The sequence below is a fragment of the Alosa alosa genome, chromosome 1, assembly GCF_017589495.1.
Source record: "Alosa alosa isolate M-15738 ecotype Scorff River chromosome 1, AALO_Geno_1.1, whole genome shotgun sequence".
NCBI lineage: Eukaryota > Metazoa > Chordata > Actinopteri > Clupeiformes > Clupeidae > Alosa > Alosa alosa.
This window is the reverse complement of record NC_063189.1, coordinates 9775056-9795171: the sequence shown is the minus strand read 5'-3', so window position 1 is coordinate 9795171 and position 20116 is coordinate 9775056. Positions and strand designations below refer to the sequence as shown.

The window sequence follows — 20116 nt, the reverse complement described above, 5'->3', positions numbered from 1 at the left end:
TGCATAAATTCTTCTATTAAGACTCTCACAGTCATAACAATGAGTTCCACTTCCTTTTGTTTCCACCCCCATAAAGGTCAGCAGGTCAGCACAATGGCTTGCCATACAGGATCTCTTTAGAGCTGTGGAGGGATAGGTGTCCTCTACGTGAACCAAGAGGATCAACAGAAATGAAAATAAGGGCCGTCTAGATTTGAACTGCTGTTGCCTGTCTCCAGGCTAGCGAGAATCCCACATTAAAGAGAACGGACACATGACACAGGATCATGAGATCAGATCATGTGTATCATCACTCTCAGTCTATGATACAAAACATCCACCAAGCAAGCTACCCCCAGTTTGAAGGTGTTTACTGACATATAATACGCTGTGCTAGGAAAAACAGGTGTCCTTTAATGTAGGTCAAAAGAGACAGCTTTTGAAGAAGGATACTGACCTCTATGGTGAAACCTCTATAATATCCTCTTTTCATACACACTGGCTGTCCTCAATATGATTATGTTCTACCTGTGGATTACATGTCTCAGGTTTAGTGCAGTTTAATCAAACTTTGCTGCAAACTTTCTGGTGGTTTTGACTTCAAAAGCAAAAAAGTACCTGAAAAAGTATTCCTGCCCCCACCCTTGCTGATGACTGGTGTCTGTCAAGTGCTAAAAGGACAAGACTGACCCCACTAACAACTGGAGGCTCTACAGCAGTATTGATCAAACTAAGTCTTGGTGTTTGTATGAAAAGCACACCCAACACTGATTGATGAAGTAATGGTCTCAGGCTGAATATTTTGGTATTATGACTTGTCCATTTCTGGTTTGAATACATTTGGTTTGGTTTTGTTCACATAATGATACATTTTGTTTCATTCACGTTTGCTTCTAACTGTTTCAGTTTGTTTGGTCTACAACTGATGTAGGTTTTTGACACAGCCTTGATACAGTTTGACCTTTCCCTCCCATGAGCCATTCCCTCTTAAATCTAGTGTGTAGGCTAGTAAAGCTTTGCTCTATTTCACCACTAACTGTGACTAACTAACAAGTATGGACTGGCTTTTCCTTATACTTCTGCAACCCTCTGTGTCACACACAGAGTTGTGCTATGAAATAGTAGACATCCAGATTTATAATTATGGCATATTTAAGTTTTATTTGGACATATTCAGTGCTTTACTACAGGGTCAATAGTCTTTGAGTATGCCCAATTTAAGATAACGGTTACTTTTTATCCTGGTAAAGGACCAGGGACTTCATGCCCTCAGCTCTAATTGTGCCACCCAAAATGTTGCTTTCCACATCACTCTTATCTGAGACCAGTTGCACTGGGACATTCAACACTTATATTGTGCTGGGTGAAAGTTTGCCCCTGCACATGATGTATTTATTGCAGCTTGTTACAACAAAAAGAACTTGCTGTTACTTGCTGTGAAAATTGCTGAATAGTTCATGCTGATGGTGTGGAATCCAAGACCACACTGTGATTGGGTTGCCATAATGGCAATACTTACTTGTATTGGTGTTTTTCACTTATAGCTAAATATACGTATTGTAGAATGTTGTATGTGTGTGTGTGTGTGTGTGTGAGAGAGAGAGAGAGAGAGAGTGTGTGTGTGTGTGTGTGTGTGTGTGTGTGTGTGTGTAAAGCCACATCCAGGGATCAGAGAACACCCGTCTCAATGGTAGACAGGCTCCTCCTGCTGGCAATATTCCAAATGCCCTTTTAATTGTGTATTGTGTTTTCTTCACACTTTCAAAACCATGCTCATAGGCGTTGTTTGTTTTTCCATTGCAAATCTCACCATACCAAAATAGGTGATACAAGGTTGTGCTGCTAGAAGTTTGCTTAATTTAAAATAACTGGCATATGTGTTATACATTGGTGCTAAATGCTTACTTTAAGGCTTTAAAGCACTACTGATTGTTTATAAATCAGTAAATGGAGCAGGACCTAAATCAGACATCCTTCAGCAGTACACACCTTCTCGTCTTGACTTAGTTTTTCCATGGCCAATCTCATCACCAAATAATGTAGGTGCTATAAAGTTGTGCTAAGCTTGCTCAATTTAAAATAACTGCATGTGTTATAAATTGGTGCTAAAGGCTTGCTCAGTTTATTAGAGGTGTAAGTGCGATAAATTGGTGCTAGAAGCTCGCTCAGTTAAAAAAAATATTGCCATACCTCACAACACTTGTGCCTTCCATTATGCGAAAATTAACCACTTTTTCTATGAGACAATATAAACCAGCACAATGGTATAGTGTGTTTAAAGGCGCCATGTGTAATGTCCACCAAAAATCAATTCCACATTCCATAAAAGATGGGGGCAGTATACCTCCAGAAAGTGAGTTGGTCTACCCTAGAGTAACAACCAAGAAACGTGTATTGCTGACGGTTATGTTGCCCGCATACCGCCTCCCATGGCTGAAACTGGTATTATGACACCTGTTGGGCTGTGGCTAGTAATTTAGCATGCTAATTCAAGTTGATATCTCTGCAGCACTATACCTTGTCATTTTTTTTATGACATCATCACCCTTATTTCTTATCATTCTTTTGATGTGTTTAGCTCATTTTTTGGATATTCTTGCCTCAATTCTTACATAACTTCTAAATAACTCTGTCCTGCAACCATACAGCCTTCCAGATAAGTAGCCTATAGCTACACCACACTTTCAAGTTCCTCCACTGTTGTTTGTAAATTAGTTGAGTGAGACCAATGAAACCAGCTTGTTTCCAGCCGCCACATTTATCACACGTTTATTCTTACGCTGGAATTGGAGTGATACGAAAGTTTCATGAATCGCATGAGAGCGTAAGATTATTTCTGCACTCAGACTATGTTCCAAATACAGAAATGGAATCTACAGCTTTCCTTGTTACCGCAGATTTTCATGCACACATATATGGTGTACTTTGTCCTTTATCTGTTCATGGCATCATGCTGTGTTCTGATCAAGGACATACTATAGCTACACAGCATAGAGGACAAGAAGGCTCTCTGTTTTGAATGCCAGACAGAGACCTTACATAGCACATAGAACGAATATTCAATTGAAGCACTGAACGGAAAATGTATCCTGACGAGCCAGACCCACAGTATGTAATTTGCTGCCGCTAGGGGCGCGTCTAGATTTCTAGGCAACTGAAAATGAACCAATAAAAAAAATCTTGAAACACTGTATTGTGCCTATGATCTTAAGAAATCAGACAGCTCTATATTCTATTTACACAGAGGAAAATAATGTTAAGTTCCTTGTGGTAGTAACCAGTGTGACTAAACTGAACTAAACTTTCGACTGTGTGACTAAACCCTGCACTTGTCTGGGCTCAATCCTTCTAATTTGCCCCCTAGAGGCTGGCATGCTAGCAAGGAGGCTAAAACCCATGGATGCTAGCGTCTGTCAAGTCTCTTAAAGAAACATATGCTGCCTTTTGGGAAATTAGCTATTTTGTATTCTATCCTAGAGTTCGATAAATTAGTACATACACCCAGTCATAGTTAGATAAATTAGTACATAACCCAGTCCAACACATCCTACTGTTAGCCTAATTCAATTGAGGTGGGAGGGTCTAATTCCCATATGCTAAAGTTTTTTTTAAGGCTTATAGTGATTGTTTGAAAAGGTCTATTTTGTTTTATTGTAGTTTAACATTTTGCATCCCATAAAACTATTATGCTTGTTAATGAAGCTAATTTAAATACGTAATACCTTATGGGTTTAGCTCCCTCCTGACACATTAGGGCTCATGCTAGTCAGTGAACCAGCACTTTTAGGACACTTGCTAGGGCGTTCAGCGCCCAGTCATTGGGTGTGCTTTGTGGTGGAAACACCAAAAGCTGAAGACAGGTAAAGTTGAGTATCGTCCGCATAGCAGTGATAATCAAATTCATGGGAGCGAATAGTCTCACCCAAGGAAGTGTGTAAATAGAGAAAAGTAGGGGCCCTATTACTGATCCCTGAGGCACACCTGTGGTGAGGTCATGTGCCCTTTAAGGTAGGATTTAAACCAGTCAAGGGCTTTCCTAGACATCCCAGTTCAGATAGTGTAGAAAGGAGAATGTCATTGTTAACAGTATCGAAGGCGGCAGATAAGTCTCGTAGAATGAATACTAATGACTTAGCAACTTAGATGAGGACTTAGCTACTCTCAATACTTCGGTCACAGACAGAAAAGCAGTTTCAGTAGAATGATTCTTGAAAACAGACTGCATAGGGTCTAGCAGGTTGTTCTGATATAGTAAGTCCAAGACTTGCTTAAAGACCACTTTCTCCAAAAACTTTGACAAGAAAGGAAGAAGGGAGATAGGTCTGTAAAAACAGGAATGGTTTTAGAGGTGGTGGCAAATGATACATTTTCCATCTTTATCCTCCTTGACTGGTTTTTCACTAGTTTTACATTTGGCTAGGGTCAGTGTCACTACTGGTAGCATAAGCCAGTACCTGGAGCCTACAAACGTTGCACAGGTAGTCCAACTCCTCCAGAATGTGGCAGAAGGCATTGATACCATTGACTGTCCCCCACACTCCCCTGACTTAAATCCGATTGAACACCTCTGGGACATTATATTTTGGTCCATCCAACACCGCCAGGTTGCACCACAGACTGTCAAGGAGCTCAGTGATGGCCATCCCAAATAACGAAGTGGCATCCTTTTGTTCCTAACATATTACCCAGTCCATATCAGTTTGAATCCTACCTCACAGGATGCTCGTTTAACGTATCATGGCTTGGACAGCTGTCCGCACCTCACCATCCCACCACAGGGGTCCCCCAGGGCTCAGTACTGGGCCCCCTTCTCTTTGCTATCCACACTACTTCTTTGGGACAGATTATCCATTCGAACACCTTCTCATACCACTGCTATGCAGATGACACACAGCTTTATCTTTTCTTTCCACCTGATGACCCCTTGGTCTCGGCACGGACCTCGGATTGCCTCTCAGACATATCTACATGAAGGCACACCACCTCCAGCTAAACCTCTCAAAAACCAAACTGCTGGTCCTCCCAGCTAAACCTACTGCTCCCACCTACTCGAATGCCCTCATACAGGCATATATGCTACCCCCCGACCGTTGCGCTCTTCAGACAAACATCGTCTACTGTAGCTCTGCCTCCGGTACGCTCAGGTCAATCCAAACTTTTTTCATCTGTTGTTCCTCGTTGGTAGAACACGCTACCAGTTCCTACTAGAGCAGGGACATCCCTCTCCATCTTCAAAAAACTCCTGAAGACCCAGCTCTTCAGAGAATATCTCCTCTCGTAGCACTACTTACAACTAGCTAATTCTAGCACTTACCACCTGACTTGACTGTATAAAAACAGCACTCACTGGTGCACTTTTCCCTATTGTACTCTACCTTTTTGAATTGTTTTAAATTGTTCTAGAATTGTTGAGAAAAATTGTTGTTTAAATTGTTGTTGAAAAAGTTCCTTTGGCTAAAAATGCGTCAGCCAAATGTAATGTAATGTAGAAATCCAGCATGATGTTTTTTCCCCATTGAGATCTGATGTGTTTTATTTTTGAAAGTGTATACTTTTTTTGAGCAGTGTATAGTCAAAGTTAAGGTTTGCTCAGAAAGAGAAGAAGGTAGAATAAGAATTTATTGATGATGTAGGTAGTTACTTCAATTAACCAAGATATAGAATAATTGGTTTATTTTCTTACACATAGTGGCCATATTGGAATATTACCAGATTATACTTGATGCCTCGTATATTATTGAGGTTGTCATGTGATAAAATTACTGTTCAAACTTTGAAATTGTTTTTGATATTGATTTCTATCATCAATGACAATAGAGATGGTCTATATTTTCACATTTGGTATCCGCCATATTGGATTTCAAAATGGCCAACATCAAATTTGTTTGGAAATCATGTCAATAGCTTCCTTGACCCTAAAAATTGAGTGTTAGAACTTAAAAGACTTTTTTTTTATCTTGTTTAATTTTGAAGTTGTATCAACAATTCTATTAAGAATGGTAGGCATATTTGAATTCAAGATGGAGGCCACTAGGGGGTGCTATATGTTGGGGTCCATTTCAATTTTTGATCACTAGGGGTGGTAGTATAACTGTGCCAAGTTTCATGCTTTCTGCAAAAACTGAACGATTCCGGTGCTTAGCCGCTGTACTATAACCAGAACCAAACCCAGTCTTTTCTGTATGTAGGCCTACTGTACCTGCCCCATCACCACGCTTTAGGACAGCCTGTGCATAGCCTACTGACCTGCTTCCTGTCATTTACATGTCTTCCTACCAACTGAACCTGATTTTTTCTGTTCTATTGGACCCATAGAGTTTAACCATCCAAACTTGCTTTAGCACATGTAATATCACTTTAGCAGTGTTAATGTTGGTATTGGTTAGCCTACATCTTACTGCAGGGTATTGGGCTGCATTTCACATCAGTCAGATGAGCCTTGTCTCAGAAAATACTTTTTATTATACATATAACATCCACTGGTCTGGTTGCATGGTCCAACACTAGTGATTCAAATAACAATGAACAGAGAGAGAGAGAGACTGTGTGTGTGTGTGTGTGTTTTAGGTTTTTCTCACGAAACAGTTTTCAGAATCTAACAAATGGAAGGACTGAAGGAAGGCTTACAATGAATGCCCTGATCAGTAATAACACCGAGTCATGCCACATGCAGAAGTTTTCTGATGATACTGCAATTGTGGGGTGTATCAGGAACGGGCAGGAGGAGGAGTACTGGAGCCTGGTGGAGGACTTTGTGCAATGGTGCAAACTCAATCATCTTCAACTTAACACTTCAAAGACCAAGGAGATTGTGGTGGATTTCCGCAGGTCTAAGCCCACTCTGCTACCAGTCCACATTGATGGGGTCAATGTGGAGGTGGTTAACACCTACAAGTATCTGGGTCTCCACCTGGACAATAAACTGGACTGGTCAGCCAACACTGATGCACTCTACAAGAAAGGGCAGAGCAGGCTGTACTTCCTGAGGAGGCTGCGGTCCTTCAATGTGTGCAGTAAGCTCCTCAGGATGTTCTACCAGTCTGTTGTTGCCAGCGTCCTCTTCTATGCAGTAGTATGCTGGGGAGGAAGCACAAGGAAGAAGGATGTGGGGCGAATTGACAGGCTAGTAAGGAAAGCTGGCTCTGTGGTGGGAGCTGAACTGGAGTGCATCACTTCACTATCTGACAAAAGGACCCTGAACAAACTGATCAACATCTTGGACAATGAGCGTCACCCACTCCACAGCACTATTGTTAAGCAGAAGAGCCTGATCAGCTGGAGACTTCGCTCACTGCCTTGCACAACTGACAGACTGAGAAAGTCATTTGTCCCCAGGGCCATTGAACTATTTAATGCCTCACTTAAGGGAAGAGGAGAGATAGACTTCTCTGCATAGTCTGTCTGCCTCTTCACCCCCTCCATGTTTGGTACTGTCTGTCCACTAGCCACTTGTACCACTGTCTTTATGCCTCACTGTTTGCGTGCTATATTAGCACATTAGCACATATGCATAACCCCCCCCCTCCATGCCACAGCCGAACTGTGGCCACACTTATACATTTTCTTAAATAGTTAAATATATAGATATATAGACTTTACTTTACTTTATTTCTGCATTGTTGCACTGTTGACTTGCAAATGTGACAGAGCACCTTACCATATTACTATGCACAGAGAATCACAGGCTCAGTCCCTGCCTCAGTCATTGCAAGCGCCTCTGATTTATTAATCACCACTATGTGGATACTGTTTTTAGAATTGATTTAGATTAAGTGTTAGTATAATTTGTATTTTTGTAATTTGTATTTTAGTATATTTTTATATATTGTATTAAGTGTTAGTATAATTTGTATTTTAGTATATTTAGCATATTCTTTATCTTCTACTGTCCTTACTGCTTAGTTGTGTTTTTATATTATATACTTTAATTACTCTTTCTGCTGTTAAAGAATGTGTTTGTGTTGTATGTATGCTGCTGCTGAGACCTTGAATTTCCCCTGGGGATCAATAAAGTATCTATCTATCTATCTATCTATCTATCTATCTATCTATCTATCTATCTATCTAACCTACCTATGACTGTGTCATTCTATGAAACGTTTCTGACCCACTGTCTGAAACTCGAGTTCATACGTCACCTCAGATCATACCACAAAGGGGGGTGTTAAAATAGACTCACAGAATGAAACATTTGATAAAATGATGATATACTACATTTAAATTACGGTTGTTGGAAAATAGATGGTTATCAAAGTCATTGAAATGAGTAGATTTAGCCATGACAACAATAGACCCAAAGTTGAAATTAAATACTTCCCCTATCCGGTAGACATGGTACTGTCTCTCGGGCTAATTCCGAGAATTATGCTGTCGAGATTCTATGAACGGACTTTCCGAGAAATTGCTGGAGGACACTTCGAGGAAACACAACAGGTGGATTTTTAAGAATTTTACTGTATGGATAGACTATACATATACATACACATTAACATTTAAGAAGTTGCCAATGTTTGTTGATTTGTAAAGTATATCACAGTATTCATTTTCCACCAATCCATTTTTATGTTTTTAATACTAGTCTTTGCCTATGTCATAGTGTTTGCTTGGCACTTTGGATAGGTTGAATTATCGAAGATTGTTAAATTGAGTAAAGTTTATGTGAACATGTGAATGGGGTTTTAAGCGTAGGCTACATACAAAGCCTGGTGTTTTATCAGATTAGGCTTAATCCAGTTGTCTACGAAGTTGACAGCCTTCTGTGCTGATTTGACATTTGATTTCATGTTTGGTATGGCATGGCTGCTGCTATGATTGTCGTCATAGAACAAGGTCATAATAACTTTGCTGGGTCATGATCACGGAAGGTCATTTAACAGTAATTTATAAGCCTTTCCTTGTAATGAAGAAGGCAGGTGATAGGGATGAATAGTTCTAAGCATGGCTATGGGTTTATTGCTGAGCCGGTCCTGGGGAAAAGGCACATTCTGCAGGACTGCATGCCACCTAGTGTCAATGTGATAGAATAGGCTATAGATTTAAATGTAGAGTTACAATGTTGGCAAGGTCATGTAAGACATAAGGTATGTATGCATTGAGTTAAGAAATCTTTCACACACACACACACACACACACATATATATATATATATATATATAAAATGTCATTCCTGTACTGGTAAAGAGGAACTTTATTCGGAAAGTCTGGGTGATGAACTCTGGGACCTCTGGCCCTGTGCCTATGGCCAAATCACAGCTTCACAGCTATTGGTATATCCTTTACCAACCCCACTCTCACTCATGCCATATTGCCTATTGACTGGTGGGTAATGAGCTTGATTTTTTACCATATTTGAAGTGCCAAAATTTACCGGAATCATCTTTCTTCATCATCACCTTCCATTGTCTTCAGTAGGCTACTGTGTGGTCATGAGTGGTCAGGTAGAGCGATAGCGTTTGTTTTGTTTGTTTCTCTTTTCGATAAATAAATAAATAAAACTACCAGTATGTTGAGGTCTGATGAGTCAACTAAAATGTTTAACAACGTCCAGCATCAGTGGAAAGTTATGTGCCGTCTGTTATGTACTGTTGTCCTATACGAGCGGTGCACTTCACTGTCTGGTCGAGGGGATCTCTCGGGACAGCTGGACCTAGGCTAGGCTACTCTGCGAAAGATCTGCCGTGGCCGCCGAGCTGTTGCTGACCTGCGAGCTGCCATGCCAACTGCAGACTAACGTTAACGGTGAAGAGCTACAATCTCACGGAGCAACAAACGGTCGCTGTTAAAAGTCCATATACACGATCGCCCACTACTTCAGACTGTGCTTCCAGTGATCTCAGACTGCAGTCTACAAGGCCTAACGTTAACGTTATCTCCAGACTGCCAGTGAATTCACCGGGTTGGTCAGTTGCTAAAGAACTTTGTTGGCGTTGCATGTGAAGACAGCTCTGTGCGCAGTTTTCACGGATCATCATTGCCCTTGGACATTTTTCAGCTGGTTTGGAAATTGGACTAATTTTAACATCACTTTTCCCACTTTTTAAATATATAAATATATATGTTTTACTTTTTATTTGTTTATTTGTTTTGTTGTCTGTCTTGTATGTCTTGTCACGGGTACGCTGGCGACTACGCCGCTCCGTCCGGCATTTTTTGTATTTGTTATTTTTTTAATGTATTTGTCATGTCTTGATGTCATGGGCACGCTGGCGACTACGCCGGCATCTTTTGTCTTGTTATGTGTCTTGTTTGTGGAGCGCTTTGGGTTGCACTCTGTGCATGTTTAAATGCGCTTTAAAAATAAAACTGACTTGATTTGACTTGACTATAGGATTTAATTAATGAGATTGCCCAGATTGTTACTAAATCGTAACTATCTGGAAGCCCTCATAACAGTTCCGTTTGACTGTAGTGCCTTTCAGTTTCCTCTGATTCAGACTTCCTAAATGGACAAAGATGAAATGAAAGTGCAGACTGTTAATATTCTCAACATGCTATGGTGTGCCAAAGTCAGTTTTATGTACATTTGTAGCTCTACCTTCCTGGTTGTTATTCTGGTGAGAGTACACACATTGCTACTTGGTCTTTTATGTGTACATATTGATACCCAGTCTGAACTTGACATACAAAGAAATGTCATAATGTGCTGTATGTTTGTCTGTGTACCACATTTTATAAGATGCTGAACTACAGTACCAGTACATAGCACACAGCATTTCATTATTTATTAAATTATTTTGATCAGTGTTGTACAGTATATGAATAAGGTAGAATCCTCTGGCATAAAAAAACAGGACAATGTAGCTCACTTTAGTTAATTGATTTGGATGTTGTGTTGTGGTTGCAGGTCCCATACTATGGCAAACACACCTGATGGCTGTATTCAGTTTACGCGACATGCTGGATATGTCCTTCTCAACTTCAACCGTTTACGCAGTCGAAATATCATGACGGATGTCACCGTAATGGTCAACGGACAGCAGTTTCAGGCACACAAGACCATTCTCATGGCCTGCAGGTTAGTGGTGTGTTTGAATGAGTGGTAGTGTGATGGAACTCTGAAAAGTGTCACATGTCATGTGAATTTTGCCAGGTCATAACCAGACTGAGGACTTAGTCAAACAGATATATCAGAATCAGAATCTGGCTCTATTCACCGAGCATGTTCACACATACAGGGGGAACGCATTGAGCTTTTATGATGTGAGTTCAGGGCATTATGCCTTTGATGCCATGAAAGTTCTCCTACATTTTTGAATAATTTCTTCCACACAAATGCTACTGCCATTATATTGAAACGCGAGGCTAGGTACCGGTAATTGTCTCTCTGCCCTTTATTCAGTTGCATTAAATCCAAATCACAGCATGAGTACTTGTTCTCTTCTCCACATACTTATCTATCTCATCCACTCTGCCTTCTCTCTTTACTTCTCTTAGTGGGCTCTTCTACTCCATTTTCACCAGCGCTGACAAAGGCAACGTGAGCACCATCAGTCTGGACCCCTCCGTGGACGCTGTTGGTTTCTCAGCACTGCTGGACTTCATGTACACCTCCTGTTTGGCCCTGAAGGACAGTGATATCTTCTCCATCCTGACCACAGCCATACACCTCCAGATGGACCATGTGGTGGACACATGTCAAAGAGTTGTTAAGGCCAGGTGAGCAGCCAGTTAGAACAAAGAGGGAGTTGAATTAAAACACGCTTTTAACCTGGTGTAAAATGTGTTGCGCGCACACATGTGTGTGGAGGTGGTGAAGAAGTGATGTAACTTTGTTCTACAGATTAATCTATTTCACTCTCTAACATGAGGTACACTTGCTCTTTAAAATAATCCCCCCTCCTCTCATCCTTCCAATCAAAGAGGCCTGCATAAACGACAGGAGGACTTGGCACGAGTCATTTGGCGGACGCAGGACCTACCTCCTTCTATACGCCGTGCCAGCAGTGATGCCCCCTTCTCTAGTCACAGCAATCCCCTCAGTCACATCTATGGCCAAGCCCCCATTCCCCTTGTGCCAGCGGCTCCATACTGGCACATCCCCAACCGCAGCAGTGCACCTAAACAGCGCCCAGCCTCTCCGTCCAACGTGGTGAATTTATCTGCAATGAGGCGCCTCCACTCCACATTTCAAAGCAACCTTGGTAGGCACCCCGCCCCCTCTCTGTCCCCCATGGACTACCAGAAGCAACTACCTCGGCCCGGGGCCAGGCTGGAGCAGAAGCAATCGCGGGCACCAGACACTGGCTGCCATGAGCTCCAGGAGGTGAAGAGGGGTGATGAGGAAGAGGAGGGGGAGCAGGGGGATAGATCAGACTGCCGGCCCAGCTCCCCCATGGAGTCCAGCAGCTGCAACAAGGAGACCTCCTCCTCCTTATCTTCCTCCTCACCTCCTCTTGGTCCTCACAACAGTCACAGTCAGAATGAGAAGGTGCACAACTGGAAGAAGTACAAGTTCATTGTCTTGAATGCCTGTCAAGAAGATGAACAGCGTAGCGAAGAATCTACCTCACAGATTGGCCAAAGAGAACAGGAGGAACAGGAACATCAAGTCCAACAAGTCAACCAGCTTAGTAACATCAGCAGGTGAGGACAGGACATTCCATGCACTCTTAAGCTGTGTGTGTGTGTGTGTATCAGCGAGAGCAAGGGGTTAATGTTTTTATTTCTGCTGCTAGGATATCTGAAGAGGGTCATCAGAGATTTGACTCAGCAAAACCTCAGGCAGAATCTTCAGAATCAGATTGCACTGCTTCAGGTTGGTCCTCAGACATACCCGGTTACCTTTTGCCAGAAGGTTTCTTTGATGTAATTACAAATGAGAACAACAGAGTTCTTCATTTATCAGAAAATATGTCTTATGCAAAATATATTCTCATCAAGGAGTTTCTCACCTAAGCTGCTTTGTTCTTTGTTTGTTTCTCTGAAAACGTAGCCGACTTCTGCAAGAAATGTGAGTCCCAAATCACAGATGGAGAACACTCCCTTCAAGCCCACTGCATCAAACCATACAAATGTGACTATTGCCCTGCAACTTTTCGGTGCAAAGGAAATCTTGCCGGTCATAAGTCTGTTCACACAGGTAAAGAGCCACTTTTAAAACCAATAGGCAGAACTATAAATAGTAGTGCAGTAGTTTAATAGTAAAATTGAAGGAAAGATTATATGTGATTTCAACATTGGCTCTTACTACTTTTGAGCTAGAAATTATACTTGTTCACTATTAATTCTGCCTAGACGTAAAATCACAAATTGTTGATAAATATCCTTGCTCAATCTGATGTTTTACAGGAGAAAAACCTTACCGCTGTTCCGTGTGCGGAGCTCAGTTTAACAGACCAGCCAACCTCAAGACCCATAGCCGTATCCATTCTGGAGAAAAGCCATACAAATGTGAAACATGTGGTGCTCGCTTTGTACAGGTTAGCCTTGCAACTATTATGGCTAATGCAATAAGTCGTTTTACCATACAGTCACGGTGGAGTGGAGTTGGACTCAGTGAAGTTGGATGTAGCCAACTGGGGCAGCCGTGGCCTACTGGTTAGCACCTCGGACTTGTAACCGGAGGGTTGCCAGTTCGAACCCCGACCAGTAGGAATGGCTGAAGTGCACCTAACCCCTCACTGCTTCCCAAGCGCCGCTATTGTAGCAGGCAGCTCACTGCGCTGGGACCTCTTCCTCACTGTGTGTTCACTGTGTGCTGAGTGTGTTTCACTAATTCACGGATTGGGATAAATGCAGAGACCAAATTTCCCTCACAGGATCAAAAGAGTATATATATTTATACTGTAACTCATATTTCTGCATATTGTTGTTTTAAAAAAAAAAACACACAAAAAAACAATAGCATGTTAATTCCTAGAACACTTTTGGGAACAAATAAACCACATTAATGTAGTACTCTTATAAAGGTCACAGGAGATCACTGCCCTGTGGTGTCCCAACCCTATATCTCAGTCCCTTCTCTCTCTCTGCAGGTGGCTCACCTCAGGGCCCACGTCCTCATCCACACAGGAGAGAAGCCTTACCCCTGTGACGTGTGCGGCTCGCGCTTCCGTCACCTGCAGACTCTGAAGAGTCACACACGCATACACACTGGGGAGAAGCCTTATCAGGTGAGCTGTCGTCGGTTGCCTTAACTGCAACACAAATCAAAAAACAAAATGAATATCACAAGAACTGCCAGTCTCAGTAGTTTAGCACATCCTCGTTGATAACACTTGTACACACTTGAGTACACAATGTAACCCAGCTCAGCATTCCTCAGCTAAGGCTTTATGAACCCTACTTGAAAAGACACAATAGGTTCACCAACATTTCTGGGGCATAAATTCTGTACAGTATGCTGTGTTATTACAAATTAATGGGGCATCTAGGGAAACTGCATTGTTTTAATGCCAGGTGTCAGTCTGACATGTAAAGCTGTCCTTTCCCTTCATTTTCCTTTTCTCAGTGTGACCACTGCAAGTTGCACTTCCGCCACAAGAGCCAGCTGAGGCTTCACCTGCGGCAGAAGCATGGCACCGAGTCCAGTTCCAGGACTCCGCACCTCAGGCCGGCCACTGCCCCTCACAATCCTGCCGTCCACACCCACTGAGCAGAGAGGGGTCTGCCTTAGGGGAGAGGGAACTGGGCGACTACTTCTACTCAGGGTTACAAGGTCCAATTTAGTGTTCATCAGTTCATCAGTGATGCTGAAGAGATGTTAAAAAATGTCTAGCTTTGTTCCATGGCTTGTTTTTAATTTGTGCGGAAAAAAGTGTAAATATTTGTAAATATTTAAGTGTAAAGGTTTGTATTAAAAAAAATCCAAAATTAAGGTATGTCATTTTTTCTTTGTACTAGGATTATGCCTGTTATAACATCAGGCAAGGGTGCCGTATTGGTATACATCAGATTGTATGAGTAAGTCGACCATAGTGAATTCAGCTTCACTGAGATATTGGTCCAGCATCCAAAGATCCCTAGCATTTCTGCGCAGACTAATCCATGAGGGGGGTATCAGTGGTTGCAAAATTTGCCTTAGGTAGTGGAGCTGATTGACAGGCACCACTGGGAGTCAGTATGACGTAACAAAATGCAACACCCATGCAAGTGTGGTTACTGCCGTACTGCATTACTTCTGTGTGCAGTATCACTTCACTTTTGAAGTCTTCTGGCTTTGTTTATAGTGTAATTTCCTCTTCAGTGTGCTATCCATGAGTTTCAGTTACTGAATCAGCAGCACCACTATCTTCCAGCTCTGTGTGTTTTTTATGACAAATATTTGGAATGCATCTCTATTCATTTAGTGTTAAACAAATGAACAGTTACACAGAAAATAGTTGTGAGGTGCTTTGACAACTGAGCTTCCTCTTCTTCAACTTCAGCATTACTAATACAATTTCCTGTAGTGCAAGTCATTAAAATGCATGATATTCAGTTTGGTCTGCATGGATTTATGCAATACTGCGGACGCAAGAATTTCTTCTGAGGAACTAACTATGCATACAGTGTGCAATTAAAAAATCTGTTTTTTTCAGTGTTCAATCATATAAATATACATAAGAGAAATGTTGTGTATGTATGTGTGAGAGGTACCCTGGAAATCCAGAGTTCTTGCGAGAGCACAATGGAATTGTCTCTGCGAGACACTCTGGTAAGGAGCAATGATGCACGTTACTTTTACCTTTTACTTTTACATTCCGGGGAACCAGCTAAACTGATGAAGACAGCGCTGCAACGTTGGAGAACAGTACACATTGGTCATAGTGTTCTCCGATTGCGTTGAAGTCCGAAATCATTCAGAGTAAACATGGTCTAGTGCAGATTTTTAAATGCATGCTTGTTGCCGCCCCTCAAGTTGGGCCATTACATTGTTCTTGGCCAGACCCTTAATCTTTCTAGATAATCAGGGTCTGGATTTTCCAGGCTATGTGAGAGGGAGAATGAGAAAATCTTTACACTGAAAACTCACTTGAGTAGAGATCATATTTTCTGTAGTAATGACTTGACCAAGGACACTGAAAGAATCAGACAATGCAATGGTCCTTTTTCTTTACTAATTGTCAACAACAGGTGTTGTTACAGCACAAACAAATACATTTGGAAAAAGCCATTTGTGCACCTGTCACTGACTTTCAAGACTTGGCATACAGCAAACCGATGTTGGAAGGGTAGGGAAAAAAAGCATGATTACTGGCCCTAGCTAAACAAAGAACTATTATTGCAACTTCATCTAACAAAATGCCGGCAGTGATGCTAGCTTTAATCCGGTGTTTATGGTTGCTCCTTAACAAGCTGTTTCTCTGACCCTGTGGTCTTCTCGCAATCAGATATCTCCTCTGAGAGATGTACTCTTGTCAGAATAAGCCTACGAATAAGCAGGTGTTTTATTTTCTTACATTGACAGATATTAAACATTTTGTTCTCAGAAACATACTCAATCTAACACAGGACTCCTGATCTTTATAACATGAAAGTAGCAGTGATTAAGTATAAAGAAATGTATTTGAACTGAATACCAGTTTACTGTTAGAGGAAAAATGCTACTTTTAGTCCAAATCATCATGATAAGGTTTTAAGTATTGAACTGGGTACAGCCTTTCACAAGCAGCCTAAGTCCCTTCTCTCCAGGTTTCCACAAGACTTTCAGATTAACCAAATTTACTTGGCAATTGGAATCACTGGGTGAATAATAAAAAATAAAAAAAACGTCTGGTCTGACTAACTATCGGCCACCATAGTCGAAGGAACGGAAATGTGAAATGTCTTTCAGTCAATTATGTCAAAGTGGCAATAAATCAATGAGGGTTAATGAGAGCTACATTATCCATGAATCAGTAATTTACTTCAAGGGTAGTGTTCGCTGTAAAGAAGAAGAGCTGGACCCTTCACAAAAACAGTTGGTTTAGTGTAAATCTGGAGTCAAAGTCAGTAAATTAAGGAAGCTCCATGGTTGGAATCAAACTGTGGCCATTTTTACTCGTAAGACACTGCACAAGGCCTGGCGAGGAGACATCCCTGAAATGCACATTCATCACTATACATCTTCCCAATTTGACATGGAGGGGTTGTATCCTGCCCTCCACAGACACTATGTAATTGTAAATGTATCATGAACAAGCATAGGAACAACTTATTGTATCACTCAAAACACTGCTCTGCAGCCTTTCTCAGAATGGATCTTATGCCTAGATTTAGAGTGCCTTCCATTCACATACATGCACCCTCTCACACATTCACATTCACATACACATACACACACAAACCAATTTTCTACTTCTCTAGACTAACCTACCAAAAATATATTTATAATTACATGAGTAAAAAGTCAACAAAAATGTGGACATGTGAACAAAACAGAGTATTTGCTGACACTGATAAAAAATAACATGTTGAGTCATTGTGACACAGTGGGACACAGTCCTTGGCAGCCTGCATGCGAGACACTTGTCAGCCCTCCTTTTCGAAGACGCTCTTCACATCCCCAAACACCTGTACCGAAAGGAAACAGGACAGATAATCAGAGGGAACCAGCACAGAAAAGGATGATGCAGAATGCAGAAAACACACACACGGCGGTAAGATCCATTCAGAAATACCAAGATGGCATTTTATACTGAGCCAAGCCAGCACACCCAGAGAGGTCAAGCTCACCTCATCCACACCGCGAGAGGCATCAATGGTGCGCACTTTCCCCTGCTTCTCAAACAGGTCAATGATGGGGCGTGTGGACTGCAAGTACGTCTGGATCCTAATAGAAAAGGGTTACATTTCTCTGATCATTCAACCACACCTCCTGAAGACAAGTTCATAATTTGGCAGTGTCTGTAGCTATTGCTAGTGCTTTTCTATTGCTAGTGGCAGATTAGAAGGTTTTGTCTCCGAAATGAACAATAACCAATCTGTGTTCTCAGACTGTAAGAACCAAAGGACCTAACACCTGTATGTGAGGGGAGCTGTCAGTTTCGGCAGCAGTCCTTACCTCTTCTCCATGCTCTCTCTGTTGTCATCGGTACGGCCACTGCTCTTTCCCCTCTCTAGACAGCGGTCAATACACACCTATTGCAAGGATACACCACATCAGCCGAGAGCAGAGCATAACCACACAGTTCATTACACAATTTGAATCTTTGTTGGCACTGTTCATCTGTGACAGACCCTTTCAGTTGAAGCCACTATCTTCAACAGAAGAAAGAAGAAACAAATATTTGAGACAAGACACAGAGGAATCTCCACACATTATATTTATTTATGTACAAGCAAACTGTATCTGTACAGTATAAAAAAGATTGTGCAGAGAATATATCAAAATGTGAATTAATATAATGTTTTTGCAGTGTGTCATTGCTCTGCATTGGTGTATCCCCTACAATTATCAGCTCTGCTATCAGCTTATACAAAAACACACACATTTGGCCTTATTTTCTTATGATGGCTCACCTCATTGCTACAGTCAAAGAAGAGGACGAATTTGACATCAGCTTTGCCATCCATGACCGTGTTCCAGCCCTGCAGGTTGTCTTGGTTACGAGGAAATCCATCGATTAAGAACCTGAACTTCTGTTCATCTGCCTGCATGGTGGATTCCATGGCCTAGATAAAATACACAAGATAAAAAGTAAGGCATATTTTCCTGACAAACAAATATGTTAGTAAAGTTTGTAAATAGTAAAATGGCATCAATTTAGCCATGAAAGAAGTCTACAAGTTTATTTAAAAAAGTAAATGTTAACTTTAAATTATTTACAGTAATAGAGCCAACACATGATTCTAATCTGATATTCAAATTCAGCTGCAAATAGTTAGCTCAGACTGAGTAAAATATCATGTCAGCCAATCAATCATTATTAGTTCCCATTTTATAACTGTCAGCATTTGCAGCAATGAGTCCAAACCTTTTTAAGCAAGTTGATGGTGATCTCAACAGGCACAATTTTTCCCTCTTTGATGTAGTTGTCGATAAGCTGACCAAACTCTGAACCAGTTCGGCTGCGTTCCTCCCTGAGCAGGTCTCCTGCAGATAGATGGGTGTAGCTGTAATTCTACAGAGAGGACAAAAGGTTAGCCAAAAAGGCAAACACACGTTTCAAGAGAATCTAATAATAATCCCTTAACATTTCTATTGTCCTATTGTATATATGGAGCTGTTATTTGTTGCTACTTACACCTGTGAAGAAGGAGCAAAGGTCCTAACAGGGTGGAGATTTAACCTTTGCTTCAAATTGTATATAATACCATCATATAATGTTGAAATGTAGCCTATTTTCTGTGCTGCTACTCAGAAGAGACTCAATATAAATCATTTAAGTAACAGTGAAGGATTATGGCATGCTCAGAAGTCATAATACATAACCTATACATTTATGACCCAATAGTTCTAACATAACCTCCAAGATTTGACACTTGCACTGTGGCTTCAAACATCCTTGAAATCCTGTCATCATGCTAGGCTATTATTGAAATGAAATGACACGTCACCTGGGCCCCGTTAACCCTGTTAATAACAGGCCACATTGAAATTAAACCTGACAGGAAACAATGTGCAACAATGTAACAGTTTTGAAAATATGTATCCCTAATAGTCATTTTGTAACTTTTCTCTTTATTTTTTTAAGAGGACACCCGGAAGTTGGGTTAGCTAATGAATGATGTGCTAGCGACTGGAAGCCAAACGCCAATGACACGGCAAGAAAACCAGACACATCCACTCTATGGGTATGCAAGTTTAAACGGTAAAAATAATTTGGTTAACTTACAGTCCCAAGCACTTTAACCATGACCCTTTAATTATTGCTCTCCATTCGAGGTTTCTTACCTCCACGATTTTAGCGCATTGTGTCCCTTTCCCCGCGCCAGGCCCGCCCAACACAAATACAACTTGAGGCTTCATGGATGAAACGACTCGATGCACTGTATTTGGAACTTTCTCAGCGAGCCTACGTAGTAGTCTGAAAATCATTAACTGATGCCAGTGGTGATGTGTTCAAACATATGAATGACAACCAACCCCAAAAGAGTCGGATAGCAAGCTGAAAAACCGGCTGTGTCGTGTCACCGGGGAAGTAGCAGCAATGGTACTATATCCGCTGTACACGTGTTCATCCAATGAGAAGAGAGAGGGAGTGTTCATGTGGTACAGACCGCGCCCCCTCATTGA

General features: G+C 41.4%; 2 protein-coding genes across 6 annotated transcripts; one reads left to right on the top strand and one right to left on the bottom strand.

Annotated features, from left to right (window-relative positions):
* Nucleotides 1-8370: 8370 nt before the first annotated feature.
* On the top strand, nucleotides 8371-14794 carry bcl6ab (BCL6A transcription repressor b). 5 transcript variants are annotated; one of them, XM_048237443.1, is made up of 9 exons: nucleotides 8371-8412; nucleotides 10823-10993; nucleotides 11413-11634; nucleotides 11839-12561; nucleotides 12654-12733; nucleotides 12911-13057; nucleotides 13267-13397; nucleotides 13953-14090; nucleotides 14429-14794. In XM_048237443.1, exons 2-9 carry the CDS (start codon nucleotides 10833-10835, stop codon nucleotides 14570-14572), a joined length of 1746 nt encoding a protein of 581 aa, XP_048093400.1. In that variant the 5' UTR covers nucleotides 8371-8412; nucleotides 10823-10832; the 3' UTR covers nucleotides 14573-14794. The 5 variants fall into 5 exon arrangements, with proteins under 5 accessions (XP_048093400.1, XP_048093415.1, XP_048093407.1 ...); XM_048237458.1 differs by lacking the exon at nucleotides 8371-8412 and adding an exon at nucleotides 9686-9878; XM_048237450.1 differs by lacking the exon at nucleotides 8371-8412 and adding an exon at nucleotides 9939-9973.
* A 1202-nt stretch (nucleotides 14795-15996) lies between these two features.
* cmpk (cytidylate kinase) lies at nucleotides 15997-20038 on the bottom strand. The gene is made up of 6 exons (XM_048237558.1): nucleotides 19775-20038; nucleotides 18855-19001; nucleotides 18400-18552; nucleotides 17942-18018; nucleotides 17614-17710; nucleotides 15997-17451 (listed from the first exon to the last, which is right to left on the bottom strand). The coding sequence occupies exons 1-6, from the start codon at nucleotides 19916-19918 to the stop codon at nucleotides 17410-17412; spliced, it is 660 nt and encodes a 219-aa protein (XP_048093515.1). The 5' UTR covers nucleotides 19919-20038; the 3' UTR covers nucleotides 15997-17409.
* Between the last annotated feature and the right edge of the window lie 78 nt (nucleotides 20039-20116).